The sequence below is a fragment of the Aspergillus wentii genome (genome assembly GCF_001890725.1).
Source record: "Aspergillus wentii DTO 134E9 unplaced genomic scaffold ASPWEscaffold_2, whole genome shotgun sequence".
NCBI lineage: Eukaryota > Fungi > Ascomycota > Eurotiomycetes > Eurotiales > Aspergillaceae > Aspergillus > Aspergillus wentii.
In genome coordinates, this window is record NW_024467833.1 from 2,418,312 (window position 1) to 2,435,969 (window position 17,658).

The window sequence follows — 17,658 nt, forward strand, 5'->3', positions numbered from 1 at the left end:
TATACACTACCACCAGTTAATATCAACATCACATCATCTGTCTATCATATAATAAAACATAAAAGAAGAAAAGAAAAGAAATACCTCCCACCCACCAAGTCAGGATGAACATGCTACAAGCTGCACTCCTGGCCCAATTGCCAATTCATTCCCATCCATCCCCATCCCCATCCCTCCGAATGGTATCTGCCCTTCCATGCTGTATACCGTAGTATTCTATATTTAGGGCCGGGATGGACCGGCCAGGGTCCAAGTGTGTGTATGTGTAGTCATTGTATACTAGATCTGCGGGCTTTATATGCTGACGTAGATGGGTAGGGGATCTGATGAGGTCTACTGTTATTTCATGAACTGAGCTTGAGATGGCGAATTGTGGAGTCCCTGCACTGCGGACTGGGGTGGTATGTGTTGGCTTTAATTGGGCTGGGATTGCATTGGATGAATGAATGAATGAATGAATGGGTGGAATGTGGATGTTGATTGATTTGATATGGGCTTGGCGTTGGTTTTGATAATATCAGTCTGTCGTTGGACTGATAGTCCAGGTTTTCATCTACATGATTTCCATATTGTAGATGAAATCAATTGCGCCGTCCAAGAATCGTAATCATTAATGAAAATAAAATTTCATTGGTTTAGCCACGACCCGTATGGGTTCGCATGCTAGCCGTTCCTGTTCATCTTTTTATTCTAAGAGAACCATTCCCAGCCTTTTTTGCTCCCACTTGAATAAAAAAGAAATCACCCAATTTAGCGCTTGCCAGCCTTAGCCTGAGACTCCTTGAGAACCTTCTTGACGATCTTCTGCTCCTCGATCAAGAAAGCACGGACAATGCGGTCCTTGACGCAACCGGCGCAGCGGGAACCACCGTAGGCACGGCTGACGTTCTTCTTGGGGCGAGAGATCTGGGAGTATTCCCGGGGGCGGAGGGCGGGAACCTGAAATTTTCATCAGTGCCTATTCACGAACAGAAAAACCATCGTCGTGCAGTCTGTGCCAATTTGTCGTCGTTCCCGTCTTCCTTTCTTTTCGTGTATCGTTTTGTGTGCGTTGGTTCCGATGGCGCCGAAAAGATCAAAGGACGGGTAAAACACAAAAGCCTCTGCCAGAGAAAGATTCGGAAGTACTCACACCAGGGAGCTTGATGCCACAGTCACCGCACTTGGGAGCAGTTCCCTTCTTCTTGATGTGGAGGTAACGGAGCTCGCCGCCGGGGGTCTTGACGATGCGGACCTGGTTGGACCGCGTGTTGTACCTGTAGAGAAAAATATCCATCAATATTTGTCCTTGGTCATTCAGATTTTCCTCGTATTCCTTCGTCGCACGGAATCCATCGGGGGTAGAGCGCTGCTGAATCTCGAGGAAAATTTGGCAGGGAATTCAAACGTACGGGTTCCGTCTCCGCTGGAAAGAGAGAAAAATGTCAGTATTTCATTATTTCGTCTGTCGAACATGCTCAACTCACGTATTGCAATCTGTTGGCGGCCATTTTGATTGTCTTGAACCTCTGGAACGCTGGTCAAGAAGTTGGGCGGCGGGCGTCGTCGGTTGTCGTCGTTGACCTCGTAGAATTCTCAAAGTCCTCTGGATTTGTGTGGGTTTCGCTCGGAGCCCTGGGAGGCCGCGCTAGCGCCAATTTGGCGAGACCGCGCTATCCCGTAAGCGTCCTAGCGCGATTCCGAGCAGAGCCGCCACCTCTTTTCTTACCTTAGCTTTGCCATCAAGCAAAGGAGCCAGAAGAGACGCCTTCCATCACCCGTCGTGAGAAGGAGATCGTCCAGGTGTCGGTTTTTCTTCTTCCGGGCTTTTATTTTCATCTATTTAATACTATTTTTCTGATTCTTGCTGTTTTCTCTGACCGCCCGGTCGCAGAGTTTGAGCAATTCCATGCCCGTTCTCGACGTGATTTGACGCGACCTTTCAACACACGTCAATCGAGATTGAGAGAGGGATCTTTCATCAACCACCATCACAATGGCATCTTTGCCTCCTCCTCCTCCCCCTCCGGGATGGGGCGCCGCTCCTCCTTCATTGCCTCTGGCTCCTCCGCCCCCAGGATACCAGCCGCCAGCTGATCCGAATGTCGCAAAGTTTGCCCAGAAGAAAAACGAATGGCTGCGAACACAGCGCAACCGCTTCGGCGAGAAAAGGAAGGGTGGATTCGTCGAAACCCAAAAAGCAGATATGCCGCCCGAGCATCTGCGAAAAATCATACGGGATATTGGCGATGTATCGCAGAAAAAGTTCACCAACGAGAAGCGTAGCTATCTCGGCGCGCTCAAGTTTATGCCTCACGCCGTGTTGAAGCTGCTGGAGAACATGCCCATGCCTTGGGAGTCCGACAAGGAAGTCAAGGTGTTATACCACGTTAATGGCTGCCTGACAATGGTTAACGAGACCCCCAGGGTCATCGAGCCGGTCTTCCATGCTCAGTGGGCGACAATGTGGGTGTGTATGCGGAGAGAAAAGAGTGACCGAAGACATTTCAAGCGAATGCGCTTCCCTCCATTCGATGACGAAGAACCTCCGCTGTCGTGGTCGGAGAACATTGAAGATGTTGAGCCGCTAGAACCGATCCAGATGGAGCTTGACGAGTCTGAAGATGCTCCCGTCTACGAGTGGCTGTACGACCACCGACCTCTCCTCGATACCCCCCATGTCAACGGTCCTAGCTATAAAAAGTGGAACCTTACACTCCCTCAGATGGCGACTCTCTATCGATTAAGTCACCAACTGCTCAGTGATGTCGTCGACCAAAACTACTTCCACATGTTCGATCTTAATAGTTTCTTCACCGCAAAGGCGCTCAACGTCGCTATCCCCGGTGGCCCTCGTTTCGAGCCTTTGTACAAAGATATTGACCCCAACGACGAGGACTTTAGTGAATTCAACGCGATTGACCGCATCATCTTCCGCGCTCCCATTCGGACCGAATACAGAGTCGAATACCCTTTCTTGTACAATACCCTGCCAAGAAGTGTGAAGATTTCTTGGTACTCCCACCCCCAAGTTGTATATGTTCGAACCGACGACCCCAACCTCCCAGCCTTTTACTTTGACCCTGTTATTAATCCGATCTCGTCCCGCTCCGTCGCCCCCAAGAATATCACCGTTAGCCATGAAGATGAGATCTTTGGGGAGGGCAATAATGAGGATGATGAATTCGAGCTGCCAGGAGAGGTTGAGCCCTTCTTCGGTGATGAGGAGCTCTACACCCCTGAGACCGCATCGGCCATCGCTCTTTGGTGGGCACCTCATCCATTCAACAAGCGTTCTGGAAAGATGGTCCGTGCACAGGATGTGCCGTTGGTGAAGCAGTGGTATCTGGAGCATTGCCCACAGGGACAGCCCGTCAAGGTCCGCGTGTCATACCAGAAGCTTCTCAAGACTTATGTGCTTAATGAGCTGCATAAGAAGAAGCCCAAGGCTCAGAGCAAACAGAATCTGCTCAAGACCTTGAAGTCGACAAAGTTCTTCCAGCAGACAACCATTGACTGGGTTGAAGCTGGTTTGCAAGTCTGCCGACAAGGTTTCAACATGCTTAACCTCTTGATCCACCGAAAGAACTTGACCTACCTGCATCTTGATTACAACTTCAACTTGAAGCCAGTCAAGACCTTGACCACCAAGGAGCGAAAGAAGTCTCGTTTCGGAAACGCGTTCCACCTGATGCGAGAAATTCTGCGTCTCACCAAGCTCATTGTTGACGCTCAAGTTCAGTACCGTTTGGGCAACATTGATGCTTTCCAACTGGCTGACGGTATCCTCTATGCTTTCAACCACGTCGGACAGCTGACCGGTATGTACCGTTACAAGTACAAGCTGATGCACCAGATCCGTTCCTGCAAGGATTTGAAGCACCTGATCTACTACCGATTCAACTCTGGACCAGTCGGCAAAGGTCCCGGTTGCGGTTTCTGGGCACCCGCCTGGCGTGTCTGGTTGTTCTTCATGCGCGGTATCATTCCTCTGCTTGAGAGATGGCTCGGAAACCTGCTATCTCGTCAGTTTGAGGGACGTCACAGCAAGGGTGTTGCCAAGACTGTCACCAAACAGCGTGTGGAGTCTCACTTCGATCTTGAGCTGCGTGCCTCCGTCATGGCAGATTTGATGGACATGATGCCCGAGGGTATCAAGCAGAACAAGGTCAACACCGTCCTCCAACATCTTTCGGAAGCGTGGAGATGCTGGAAGAGTAACATTCCCTGGAAGGTGCCTGGTCTTCCCGCCCCTATCGAAAACATCATCCTTCGATACGTCAAGAGCAAGGCCGACTGGTGGATTTCTGTCGCACACTACAACCGAGAGAGAATTCGCCGAGGTGCCACTGTAGACAAGACGGTTGCAAAGAAGAACCTGGGTCGACTTACTCGATTATGGCTCAAGTCCGAACAAGAAAGACAGCACAACTATCTCAAGGATGGTCCATATGTCTCTTCCGAAGAGGCCGTGGCGATTTATACCACCATGGTCCACTGGCTTGAGTCCCGCAAGTTCTCTCCTATTCCTTTCCCCAGTGTATCTTACAAGCACGACACAAAGATTCTGATTCTCGCCCTGGAGCGTTTGCGTGAGGCATACTCTGTCAAGGGTAGACTCAACCAGAGTCAGCGTGAGGAACTCGCCCTGATTGAGCAGGCTTACGATTCTCCTGGAACTACACTGGCGAGAATTAAGCGATTCCTTCTCACCCAGAGAGCTTTCAAGGAAGTCGGCATCGACATGAACGACAACTACAGCAACATTAACCCCGTTTATGATGTTGAGCCCATTGAAAAGATTACCGATGCCTACCTCGACCAATACCTCTGGTACCAGGCTGAACAGCGCCACCTTTTCCCTGCCTGGATCAAGCCTTCGGATTCCGAAGTTCCTCCTCTCCTTACCTACAAGTGGGCTCAGGGTATCAACAACTTGTCCAACGTCTGGGAGACTGCCGATGGCGAAACCAACGTTATGATCGAGACTGAACTCTCCAAGGTCTACGAGAAGATAGATCTGACCTTGTTGAACCGAATGCTGCGCCTGATTATGGACCACAACTTGGCTGACTACATCACCTCCAAGAACAACGTCCAGCTCAGCTACAAGGACATGAACCATACCAACAGTTACGGAATGATCCGGGGTCTTCAGTTCTCCGGTTTCGTCTTCCAGTTCTACGGTCTGATGATTGACTTGCTTCTTCTTGGTTTGCAGAGAGCCAGTGATATGGCTGGTCCGCCCCAGAGCCCCAATGACTTCCTGCAGTTCCGGGACCGTGCCACAGAAACCAGACACCCGATCCGTCTGTACACTCGTTACGTCGACAAGATCTGGGTCTTCCTTCGATTCTCTGCAGATGAATCTCGAGACCTGATCCAGCGATTCCTAACTGAGAACCCGGACCCTAACTTTGAAAACGTCATTGGCTACAAGAACAAGAAGTGCTGGCCTCGCGATTGCCGTATGCGCTTGATGCGACACGATGTCAACCTTGGTCGGGCTGCATTCTGGGATTTGAAGAACCGTCTGCCGAGATCCATCACCACGATTGATTGGGATGACACTTTCTCCAGCGTGTACAGCAAGGATAACCCTAACCTCTTGTTCTCCATGTCTGGCTTTGAGGTTCGCATTCTTCCCAAGATTCGCAACCAGAATGAAGAGTTCTCGGTCAAGGACAGTGTCTGGTCTCTCGTGGATGGAACGACCAAGGAACGTACTGCCCACGCTTTCCTCCAAGTTACGGAAGAAGACATTCAGAAGTTCAACAACCGAATCCGCCAGATTCTTATGTCTTCTGGATCCACGACCTTTACCAAGATTGCCAACAAGTGGAACACAGCCTTGATTGCGCTCTTCACCTACTACCGTGAGGCCGCTGTTTCGACTGTTAACCTTCTTGACACCATCGTGAAGTGCGAGACCAAGATTCAGACACGTGTTAAGATTGGACTGAACTCCAAGATGCCTTCGCGTTTCCCACCTGCGGTGTTCTACACGCCAAAGGAACTGGGAGGTTTGGGTATGATCTCTGGATCGCACATTCTCATTCCTGCCAGCGACAAGCGGTGGTCGAAGCAGACGGATACCGGAATTACTCACTTCCGGGCGGGTATGTCACATGACGAGGAAACTCTAATTCCGAACATCTTCCGCTATATCATTCCATGGGAAGCTGAGTTCATCGATTCTCAACGTGTGTGGATGGAGTATTCGCAGAAGCGAATGGAAGCTCAGCAGCAGAACCGACGTTTGACATTGGAGGATCTCGAGGATAGCTGGGACCGCGGTCTCCCGCGTATCAACACCTTGTTCCAAAAGGATCGAAGCACGCTCAGTTTCGACAAGGGTTTCCGACTTAGGGCTGAATTCAAGCAGTACCAGCTGATGAAGAGCAATCCTTTCTGGTGGACTAGCCAGAGACATGACGGAAAATTGTGGAATTTGAACGCTTACCGTACCGATGTCATCCAAGCGCTTGGCGGAGTGGAAACGATTCTCGAACACACCTTGTTCAAAGCAACAGCTTTTCCATCCTGGGAGGGTCTCTTTTGGGAGAGAGCATCAGGTTTTGAAGAGTTAGAACCGCCCTTTTCCCTTTATTTCGTTTGTTGGTCGTTTTTGTAGATCGATTTGCTAACTTGGGGGTCTGTTTTAGGTCGATGAAGTTCAAAAAGCTTACTAATGCGCAGAGATCCGGTTTGAACCAGATTCCCAACCGTCGGTTCACTCTCTGGTGGTCTCCTACCATTAACCGAGCCAATGTTTATGTTGGTTTCCAGGTGCAGCTTGATCTTACCGGTATCTTCTTGCACGGAAAGATCCCTACCCTCAAGATTTCCTTGATTCAGATCTTCCGTGCCCACTTGTGGCAGAAGATTCACGAGTCTGTGGTCATGGACCTGTGTCAAGTCTTCGATCAGGAGTTGGAGCAGTTGGGTATTGAGGCTGTCCAGAAGGAAACCATTCACCCGCGTAAATCCTACAAGATGAACAGTTCCTGCGCGGACATTCTCCTTTTCGCAACCAACAAGTGGAATGTGACCAGACCTTCCGTTCTGTTCGATACCAAGGACGTTTACGAGCCTACTACGACAAACAAGTTCTGGCTTGATGTGCAACTTAGATACGGTGATTACGACTCTCACGACATTGAACGTTACGTCCGTGCCAAGTACCTTGATTACACGACAGACAGCATGAGTATCTATCCTTCTGCCACTGGTCTCATGATCGGAGTTGACCTTGCGTACAACCTGTACTCTGCATATGGTCAATACTTCCCTGGTCTGAAGACCTTGATCCAGCAAGCCATGGCCAAGGTTATGAAGGCAAACCCTGCCTTGTATGTGCTGAGAGAGCGTATCAGGAAGGGTCTGCAGCTCTACGCCTCCGAGAGCAACCAGGAGTTCCTCAACTCGCAGAACTATTCCGAGCTTTTCAGCCCGCAAATCCAGCTGTTCATTGACGATACCAATGTCTACCGTGTCACCATTCACAAGACATTTGAAGGAAACTTGACCACCAAGCCCATCAACGGTGCCATCTTCATCTTCAACCCTCGTACTGGACAACTTTTCTTGAAGATCATCCACACAAGCGTCTGGGCCGGACAGAAGCGTCTGGGTCAGTTGGCCAAGTGGAAGACTGCGGAGGAAGTCGCGGCACTTATCCGTTCCCTGCCAGTTGAAGAACAACCGAAGCAGCTTATTGTCACTCGAAAGGGTCTCCTTGATCCCCTCGAAGTCCATCTCCTCGATTTCCCCAACATTTCTATTCGCGCGTCCGAGCTTCAACTTCCTTTCCAGGCTGCTATGAAGGTCGAGAAGCTTGCGGATATGATTCTGCGGGCAACTGAGCCCCAGATGGTTCTTTTCAACCTCTACGATGAATGGCTGAAGTCGATATCGCCTTACACAGCCTTCTCTCGATTGATCCTTATCCTTCGAGCTCTTCATGTTAACATTGACAAGGCCAAGATCATTCTCCGACCCGACAAGAGTGTGATTACCCAAGAGCATCATATCTGGCCCTCTCTGTCTGATGAGGACTGGATCAAGGTTGAAGTGCAACTGCGTGATCTGATTCTGAACGACTATGGCAAGAAGAACAATGTCAACGTCCAGAGTTTGACCAGCAGTGAAGTTCGTGACATCATTCTGGGTATGGAGATCAGTGCACCTTCGTTGCAGCGACAGCAGGCGGCCGAGATTGAGAAACAACAGGAGGAGCAGAAGCAACTCACAGCTGTTACCACAAAGACACAGAATGTCCGTGGTGAGGACATCATTGTCACAACCACGTCTCAGTATGAACAGCAGTCGTTTGCATCCAAGACCGAATGGCGGACTCGGGCCATCGCGACATCCAACCTCCGCACGAGAGCGAACAACATCTACGTCTCCTCGGACGATATCCAGGAAGAGGGTTACACTTACATCATGCCCAAGAACGTTCTCCGACGATTCATCACAATCGCCGATCTCCGTGTGCAGGTGGCTGGGTACCTCTACGGTAGCTCACCCCCTGACAATGAGCAGGTGAAGGAGGTCCGCACTATCGTCATGATTCCTCAAGTTGGAAACACTCGTGATGTGCAGTTGCCACACCAGTTGCCTCAGCATGAGTACCTAAACTCCCTGGAGCCTCTTGGAGTGATCCACACCATCTCCGGAAACGAGCCCCCGTACATGACTCCTATGGATGTAACGCAGCACGCCCGCTTGATGAACGCGCACCCCACATGGGACAAGAAGACGGTTACCATGACTGTTTCCTTTACTCCGGGATCTGTCTCCCTCGCTGCTTGGGGTCTCACACCTCAGGGATACAAGTGGGGAGCTGAGAACAGAGACACTGCCTCTGATCAGCCGCAAGGATTTTCCACTAGCATGGGTGAGAAGTGTCAACTGCTACTCAGTGACAAGATCCGCGGATACTTCTTGGTCCCCGAAGATAATGTTTGGAACTATAGCTTTATGGGAAGCTCATTTGGCGGTGTCGATAAGCGACCGGTCTACGTCAAGATCGATACACCTTTGAGATTCTACGATGACCAGCATCGTCCTTTGCACTTCCAGAACTTTGCCGAATTGGAGGATATTTGGGTCGACCGATCGGATAACTTTGCATAGACGACGAATAGTTAAGGGCGTTGAAAGAGTTTTTTTCCTTTCTATTTTTTCTTTACCTTTTGCGATTATGACTACACCATACCTTTATGGCGCTGTATTTTGAGTTTTTTTTTCATGGCCTTTTTTCCTTTTTCATTTCTAATATTGTTTCATTACAGGGGGTTTTAATTTATGTCTAGGAGGATTTCGTCTCACTCCAGCGAAAACAAAAAGCAAGGAACGATTATGGAAAGCAAAGTTATTTATATTCTTGAAGTGGAACTGGGCTTTTGTACAGTATCAGTATCTGTTTTTGTTTGATGTATTAGCCTCGAATTTGACGATATATCGGATGCACGACGGTCTCAAACTGAGTCAATCTTGAGCAAAGCGATGGATCGCGATCTATAACGCATGTCAAATAAATCTCCGTGGCGATGGCAAAGTGATTGTTTGCTTCGTAGATCTCGCCCTCAATTAATTCGGAGCACCGTAGCTGGTGGTGTTGCACCAGCACAAGAACTGGTGGGAGTGGGTTGATTTCTTGTCGTCCAGCTTCACCTGCAACGCCCTCTTTTTTTCCCTCCCACACATACACACCAACACCACACTAACTACTCTCCCCTTGTCGGACGTCCCCGACACATCTTACAGTCTCATTCGCGTCTTTGAATTTCCAATCCTAGATAAGTTCCCTCGCAGGCTCTCAGCCAACCAGAGCCCGTGAGGCTCATGGATCGTGATAATCTGTTTCACCAGTGCCTCACAAACTTCAGGGCTGGAGCGCAAACCCACTTGCCATCGCGAGATCCTACGAAATGATCACAAAATAAATACGGATCGGCTAATCGGCTCCTAGCCGTATCCACAGAGCGATGGATGATATGAATCTTATATACCCACTGCCTTGATGATGATTGCACTAAATGGATGCTGCTGCTGATGATGATAATCGTCGATAGGTCAGTTGGAAATTATGTCTGAGAGATTCAGTTCTATCTCCCATCCCCACAACAACTCGGGCACTAAGCTTGCTCCTCCGACCGTCGTCGCGCCTAACAAAGGTCTAGAAACACGAGAACAAATCCGCGGCCTTTTCGATGGCCGGAAACTACATACTGTAGTAGTCGCAAAAAACCAAAACAGAGCCGGGCACGGTTCCCTTTGGATTGTTGCTCTCGGAGAAATTCCTGGCGAAGGAAAAATTATAATAATAAGGAGGATTGACATGAGCGACAATTGGATGTGCGCGACACCGTCGAAGCCCCTCTACGTCCTGATACTCAATTCCCGCACCCCTGACCCTCCGCTCGATGTTATAGACAAGGATTCCTCTCCTATACTCGAACAAAAAGGATGATGGGCTGGAGCTTCCCGACAGATGTGATGTTGGCCCACCAGAGTGACCAAACAACTACCTAGCAGTCTAGCATCATCCGCATTACTCCGCTAGCAATCCTAATCACCCTCCTTCCACCTCCATGGAATCATATTTCTGGCCGACTCTGCTCGCCATTAGGCATCACCCGGTGGAGATGATATGACGAAGTGCGCGCCTTGGTTCTTCGCCCTAGCCAGGGGGATGGAACTCCTATCCTCGAGAGTAAGGCAATTTGGTTTCCCTTTGTTCCGAATTCACTCGCCTGCTCGCCCGCGTCCGGCTCCAATAAGTTTAACTTGCATTTTGCGACGTTTCTGTATGGGCTAGGCTTGGTTTCTCCCCCGCTTCTCCAAAGGACCAACCATGATTATCAATGAGACTCTTTTGCCTGTGGCTGAGTGTTTCATGCTCCAAATCTTGCTGCCCGTTTCCCATTTCTTTGGCCCTCTTGGCATCGCCAGGCTCAGCGGAGAAGCGAATGATGCCCGGTCTCCCGACTTGCCTTGTTGGTGACTATCAGCCGTTGTGCCATCTGGGCACCCTTGCAAGACTAAGCTCGACTGGAACGCAGATCCATCAAATGGGAAATTTCTGCTGGCGTGCACCTTTCTAATTATGGGCGTGTCTTTCCTGACGGAGTATTTTCGCCCATTGTTTCGACCATTCCGAGTGCGCCTTTTTCCAGAAGCCTTCCCCTCTGGCAACCCATTATGGTCGACCGGCATTTAGCTACGTACGTGCCCTTATACATACGGTATATTACCATTTTTTACATGAGTAGGAGTACTCCTCAAGCCATTGTCCCACTTTTTTCGCCTTCCCTTTCCCTTTTTTTTTACAGCGTCTTGGTAAAGGGGAATACGAATCACGGCCGTTTTGGGGGCTGCCTCATATGTTAAGTTTGCTTCCATAAGAAACAGAAGTGAAAAAGGATATCCCGCATATAACATCCTTAACCCCTTCTCTATTTCCCATCTGGCTGGTGAAGAAGAATCATTTTTGGGTTTTCTTTGGGCTCAAGGGGGCGTCACAGGCTCTCGGTGAGCGAAATAATCCTCGTTGCTTAAGTATTCTGGATGGTCTTTGCGTTGTCTTGCCTCCAGTACCGCCGCTTTTAGATGGATCTCTCCTTCCCATCACCTTCCCTTAACATGTCCGATCGTTTCTACCTGCTAGATCTGCCTCTAATCCATCTCGAAAGCCTCTGTTGCTTCAGCCTTGAAACATACTTGGTGAACAACCTTTTCTAGTGAAAGAAAAAGCAACAAAAAAGGACCGGCCTGTCTTTTTTACGGCCTATTTTCGTGCATGGTGCAGACGGTTCCGCGCCGCTCGATTTTCTATCGGATCAGTTGATCGCAAAGTATCAGACAATAATCTGCAGGACAGACTCACCACATTTCATCCCTCGACCAAACAAACTCGGTCTTCACTTATTTTCCCCCACGGTGGTTTCGCCTAACTTTATTCAATAATTTTTTTTCTTTCAAAGTATAGCTGGGACAGCGTGCCAGGGCTATCAGGCTCTAGCGGCGCCGATGTATGTCCGCGACGCTGGCGGATCCGTACCGAGCCTATGCAATTGATTACTCTCAGCATGGCAATTGCAAAGCCGAAGAACACGAGGAACTACTTGCCTTTCAGTCACGGCAGGCACAGATTCATCATGACAAGCAGAGTGAGGTTCCATTCCCACCAACAAGCTCACATCGCCCGGTGTTTGAACAGCATCAACATGCCAGCGCAGGCGTCCTTCCTAGTATTGTATCACAACCGACAGTGCATGACCTCTCCCAAACAGTCATGCTTGGACCACATCAAATGTTATCACGACAGCTCCCACCCCAGTATCACCATGCCAGTCTTGAGGCCTCCTCTACCCAACGCGGCAAGAAACGATCTCACGCGGAAATCGGAGAAGAAGAAGACGACGACGATGGAAGTCACGGCATCAGGCCACATCTACCGCTCTTTTCAACCGAAGCGTCGACTACAGCCACGCACTCTCCCGAACTGCTCTTCTCTGTCCAGGGCGACCCCTCGCAGCATCATCAGACGACATCGGGCCATGGCTTCAGTCCGCAGGGATCTTCTGCACTACCACAACAACACCACCACCATCGCCTTCCTCCCAACGCGTCGTTACCGTCAGCCCAGTACCATGGTATGAGTGATGCATCGCCACCTTTGGCCTCTGGCCCACCCAGTGTCGTGGGTCAGCCTGGGATGCCCGATCCAGCTCCAAGGCCGCGAGGACCAAAGCTCAAGTTTACGCCAGAGGAGGATGCATTGCTGGTTGAGCTGAAGGAGAATAAGAATCTGACGTGGAAGCAAATTGCTGACTTTTTCCCCGGTCGAACGAGTGGCACGTTGCAAGTCCGTTACTGTACCAAGCTGAAAGCCAAAGACGTGATTTGGACGGATGAAATGGTAAGATCCCTGTTTCCTTGGGAATATGACGCGTTTTCCTTTCTGGCTCAAGGACTTTGGTACTGACTGTTTCCCAAGGCGCATCGACTGCAACGTGCAATTCAAGAGTACGAGAATGATCGCTGGCGCATCATTGCGGGCAAAGTTGGCAATGGCTTTACGCCAGCAGCGTGTCGAGAAAAGGCCACAGAACTCTGACGCGTGCATGTTGATTGATAAAATTATAGACGGGTATGCATGGTGGAATTTACCAAGATTTCTTTTCTTTGTACTTTGTTTTTCCTTTCTCTCTTTTTGTATTTCTTATGTTTGTGAAGGACTGTATCTATGGAAGTTGGTATATATAGGTATGATTGCAGATGAAAATGAATAAACATCACGATGAACATCTACAATCCTGCTATACAGCGCATATATCCTAACCTCACTCTACCTCTATGCTTGAAATAACCTCGTTGCTCTATGTATGTTTAACCGGCCCTAAGCCCTACATCGCCGCCGGAACAGGAAATACTGCCATACTGGCCGCTGTGCTCGACCGTAAAAGCTCCGCGTCCAATCAACGCTGCTGACTAAGGTCCAACGCACGACTCGGGAAAGGCTGGCGGTCCAGCGCTCCATTCGACAACGGGCCGAAGCGGCTTCAAACCTCAACCTCCAAACTCCCTCTCGTTCAGACGTCCTCCTCCCCCATCGTCCGTCGTCGCTACACCACTCCACCTGGACAATGTTCCTCCAACGCACAACCCTCGCCCTTGCCAGGCGCACCCCTTCCAGGGCCATCGCCGCCCGCCCGTTTTCCTCCTCCGTCATCCGCAGTACGTGAGCCCAATCAGTCTCCCAACCACGACCGCCTCTACCTGAGACCGCTGTGACCATCCTCTTCCTGAGTCAATTGAACCTGTGGAGGATGGACAGGCTTCATCATCAGACCCAATTGGCTTGGTGTATTGGCTAACATGGAGTCTTTCGCTTTCCAGGCAACAGCTCGAAATGGGAGGTCAAGAAGGAGGGCAAGATCCTTCCCTACGAAGGTTGGTAATCAATTCCGCCGTTTTGCGACAGCCAATTTGCAGTTTTCACATAGCCATTCTGAAGATTCGGATGATCTTCATATCTTTATCTTGAACAATTGAATGTGGAGATCGTCGGGGGTTGACCCTGTACTGGCTTCAATCTCGGTTGATATCATTGGCTGTCGATATCAATCGAGATTTTTGGGAACAACAGAGCTAACCTAGTGTTTTACCTTCTGCAGAGATCAAGACCGAGGACGACCTTATCCCCCCTGGTGCTAAGGCCGGTACCATTCCCAGCGACATCGACCACGCCACCGGTCTCGAGCGTCTGGAACTTATCGGAAAGATGCAGGGCATTGACATCTTCGACATGAGACCCCTTGATGCCTCCAGAAAGGGTACGCTTCATCCTCCATGCTTAATGCATCGATTCATCTGCTATCTGCTCGGGATGATTCCGCATATTGGATAAATGCTGATAGAGATGGACTTTTTATAGGAACGCTTGACAACCCCATCATTGTCAACGGTGCCGGTGACGAGCAGTACGCTGGTTGCACTGGTTACCCCGCAGACTCTCACCAGGTCAACTGGTTGACTGTAAGCTCAACATCACATGCAATGGCATGGTCTGCTTTCCTACGGAAAATGCTAATATGGCTCTTTTTTAAAGGTTTCCCGTGAACGCCCTCTTGAGCGCTGCGGCGAGTGTGGTAACGTCGTCAAGCTGAACTACGTTGGACCTGAGGAGGACCCCCACGCCCGTATGTCACACCCGCCTTTTCATCTTCCATTCTAGTCTTGAGCTGCTTGGCTGAATTCCAATGCATTACTAACACAATATGAATAGACGACCACGGCCACGACCACCACGGCCACCCTCCCCACGAGGAGCCCAAGACCTTCGCCGACTACGTCAAGCCTGAGTACTGGTACCGGTAAACCCGAAATCGCTACGATAATTGCGCGGTTATCCCCTCGCCCGGGAACACGCAAGGGTGACGAGACGGCTAGTGCCCATCGAAAGTGAACGGAAAGGGGGAAACAAGAAAAAACAATTGTTATACACAGCTTCCTTTGTTGGGCTCTTCCGACTCAGGCTTTTTTGGATGTCTTCTTGTGTTCTGCTTTCCATGCAGCTGTATTTTCTGTGCCGAAACCCTGTCTTTTGTAGAATAGTCGAGGATGAATGAGAGTTCCGGTTGTGGTGTTTATTCGAAATACAACCTTCTTATGTATATGTTCTTTGAGCAATGTGTGAAGATCCTATTGTCTTGCACTATTTCAAGTAAAAATTACCAAGTTGTGTATAGGTCTTAGCGACTCTAATTATTTGCATAAAATGTAGCTATAGAGACATGGATCTATCTAATTCGAGGTTGTTTGGGAGAACACCTTGGGTAGATATTTACAAATTTAAAAACAGCAGATTAGCACAGGTTTCTGACGTGGTCACCCACATTCCCTGGTTGAAGCTTTTGATATTGAACATGGAATGTCCAATGATATACCCAATCTACCGTCCAAATCGACGGAGTTCAACATATCGCAGAGGAGGGTAGACAAGGGCTGCCCAGCTGGAACCCACATAGTTACCCATCTAGTATAGTGTCAGTTGCTGCCATCCAAAAAAAAACCCCCCACTGGGGGCCATCTTGGGAGAAAACTTACATCGGCACCATAGTCACCCACCAATGATGCGATTGGTCCAATATACCAGACCTGCGCCATACACAAGATCGCACCAGCCCAACCGACTAGGAAAGCAATCAAGCCAGCTATTCCAATTGGAAGCTTTGATGGATTATTCCAGATAGTCCAGTTATATCCAAGGCGACGTCGGAAGATGAAGCGCTCTTCGAGTATGATGGCCATCCAAATGGCGACCCAATAGCCCATGAGAGAAAGGAAGTTGGTGAAGATGTCTGAGAGGTTGCTTCGGCCTGCCAGTGCACAGACAGTGTAGATCACGACGGCGATGGTATTCCAAATAGCTCTTGGTATCATCTCTGCATACCGTCCAAGGATTTGGAAATCAACTCCAGCGGAATATGTAGGTGCAATGGTGTTTGCGATGAGCCCAAGAGCAACAATTACTGAGCAGAACTTGCCAAATCCATATAACGGACCAAACCCTTCCACGATGAGCGCTCCGGCACCTTTGGCGTACGCTTCGTCATACTCTGGGTGGATAGGTATTCCAGACGCAAGTCCAATTCCCACAAGGAAGGCCATGGTGAATGAAGCCATGAGACCAAATAATGAGAGGGAGAATATGGTCAACCTAGAGGTACGTTCAGGATAGTAGACAAAAAAGTCGGCTGCCAGTGGTGCATAGGTGATTGCAGCACTGAGACAGATGGAGAAGAACGACAGCCTGAAAAGGAACGCGTTAGCAATCGAGGTATGTTTGAGAAGAATTGAGCTTACCTGTTACCGGCCAGTGTGCGTGCATCCCCCGTAGATGGTGTCGACAGGTCAAACTTCTCCGAAGACACGCCATACAGTATACAAACCACAATGAGTTGGGGAAAGAATGCAAATCTGGGTATTATGAGCAGCTGTCTAAGTCAACCCTCGATGGCTGTACTCACCGTTCGTAGTAATGGAAGATCTGGATACCGAATGTAGCCACGACCCAACTAATAATCGCAATGATGACAATTCCTGCAAGTCAATTAGCATCCATTCGATATTCTTCTCACTCAAATTCTCAAATTCTCAACTTACCGACAGCGACTGACATATTTCCGTGGGGCGATACCGCTGACAGAATTTGCCCTCCGACAACACAGTCAATCAGAGAATATCCGATCATTTGAATCAAGTTCAAAATCACGACGATCTTGCTTGGCCACCAGCCCATGGAATAACGAGTAAAAGCCTTTTATTATTATGTCAGTCCACGTCGCCATGAGTCCAGGAATAATCGCATACCATAGTCCGGATACCAGAGACAGGTCCCCAGGTAGCCATCCATGAGGAAGCTAGAGCACCAACTGCGGCTCCAAGAACGGCGCAAAGTGCAGAGTCAAGAAAACTTAATCCATAAACCACAGGTCCCAACATCCCAAGTGTGATATTATTGGCTGCAAGATTGACGGAAACCCAGAGCAAGAACGCTTGAATGTACGAAACCCAAGACAGTTTCGACATCCGTTCAGCCTCATCGACTCGCTCGATACCACGCGCCTCGAGATTGTACTCAAGCAACTGCTGCTCAAACTTCCTGACGTATGAGCCAATACGGCCTGTGGCAGGATGGCCATTGTTCCCCCTGGTAGAGTTTTCTTCATCATAATCGGGCGTTCTGGGGGGATTCTCCGCAGAATCAAATTTCGAGTCCTCTTTCCCCGGGTGCACGCCTACGGTGGCGATTTCACTTTCCGCGGCCATACTGTTAAGATTCAATCAGTGTAAGTTCCGCAACAGAGCTTGGGGGAAAGGAGAAAAAGCGCGCATGAGTCCTTTCGCTGGAATTATCCAGATCAAGTTCAACCGTATCATCTCAGAACGGCAACTGCGCTGCCAGCACAATTTCCCCTCGTCCGCATTCCACACGCAGGTCATCCCTTACATTGGCCGACGGACGAATAGGAGGAGATTGTGCGACAGGCAGTTGTCGAACACCGGTCTCCATGCAGGCTGATTTAGTTAGATACCTTGATCGATAGACAAAACCACGCTACTCGTCTTCATGATGGTCGCCTTTGCAGCGAAATTTGGTGA

At 49.5% G+C, this 17,658-nt stretch overlaps 5 protein-coding genes across 5 annotated transcripts; 3 read left to right on the forward strand and 2 right to left on the reverse strand.

Moving 5' to 3' along the window:
* Positions 1–500: 500 nt before the first annotated feature.
* ASPWEDRAFT_36680 (60S ribosomal protein eL34) lies at positions 501–1,524 on the reverse strand. Its single transcript, XM_040834517.1, has 3 exons — positions 1,467–1,524; positions 1,133–1,405; positions 501–939 (listed from the first exon to the last, which is right to left on the reverse strand). Exons 2-3 carry the CDS (start codon positions 1,274–1,276, stop codon positions 751–753), a joined length of 333 nt encoding a protein of 110 aa, XP_040692648.1. The 5' UTR covers positions 1,277–1,405; positions 1,467–1,524; the 3' UTR covers positions 501–750.
* A 216-nt stretch (positions 1,525–1,740) lies between these two features.
* On the forward strand, positions 1,741–9,237 carry prp8 (U4/U6-U5 snRNP complex subunit PRP8). The gene is made up of 2 exons (XM_040834518.1): positions 1,741–6,564; positions 6,645–9,237. The coding sequence occupies exons 1-2, from the start codon at positions 1,976–1,978 to the stop codon at positions 9,118–9,120; spliced, it is 7,065 nt and encodes a 2,354-aa protein (XP_040692649.1). The 5' UTR covers positions 1,741–1,975; the 3' UTR covers positions 9,121–9,237.
* Positions 9,238–12,022: 2,785 nt separating this feature from the next.
* On the forward strand, positions 12,023–13,108 carry ASPWEDRAFT_49063 (SANT/Myb-like DNA-binding domain-containing protein; the record flags this gene model as incomplete). The annotated part of the gene is made up of 2 exons (XM_040837208.1): positions 12,023–12,910; positions 12,989–13,108. 2 exons carry the CDS (start codon positions 12,023–12,025, stop codon positions 13,106–13,108), a joined length of 1,008 nt encoding a protein of 335 aa, XP_040692650.1.
* A 529-nt stretch (positions 13,109–13,637) lies between these two features.
* cox5b (cytochrome c oxidase subunit IV) lies at positions 13,638–15,085 on the forward strand (the record flags this gene model as incomplete). The annotated part of the gene is made up of 6 exons (XM_040829234.1): positions 13,638–13,728; positions 13,891–13,944; positions 14,169–14,327; positions 14,429–14,529; positions 14,603–14,693; positions 14,780–15,085. 6 exons carry the CDS (start codon positions 13,638–13,640, stop codon positions 14,869–14,871), a joined length of 588 nt encoding a protein of 195 aa, XP_040692651.1. The 3' UTR covers positions 14,872–15,085.
* A 118-nt stretch (positions 15,086–15,203) lies between these two features.
* On the reverse strand, positions 15,204–17,654 carry ASPWEDRAFT_36686 (purine-cytosine permease family protein). The gene is made up of 6 exons (XM_040834519.1): positions 16,867–17,654; positions 16,660–16,813; positions 16,524–16,596; positions 16,360–16,473; positions 15,601–16,306; positions 15,204–15,529 (listed from the first exon to the last, which is right to left on the reverse strand). The coding sequence occupies exons 1-6, from the start codon at positions 17,323–17,325 to the stop codon at positions 15,446–15,448; spliced, it is 1,590 nt and encodes a 529-aa protein (XP_040692652.1). The 5' UTR covers positions 17,326–17,654; the 3' UTR covers positions 15,204–15,445.
* Between the last annotated feature and the right edge of the window lie 4 nt (positions 17,655–17,658).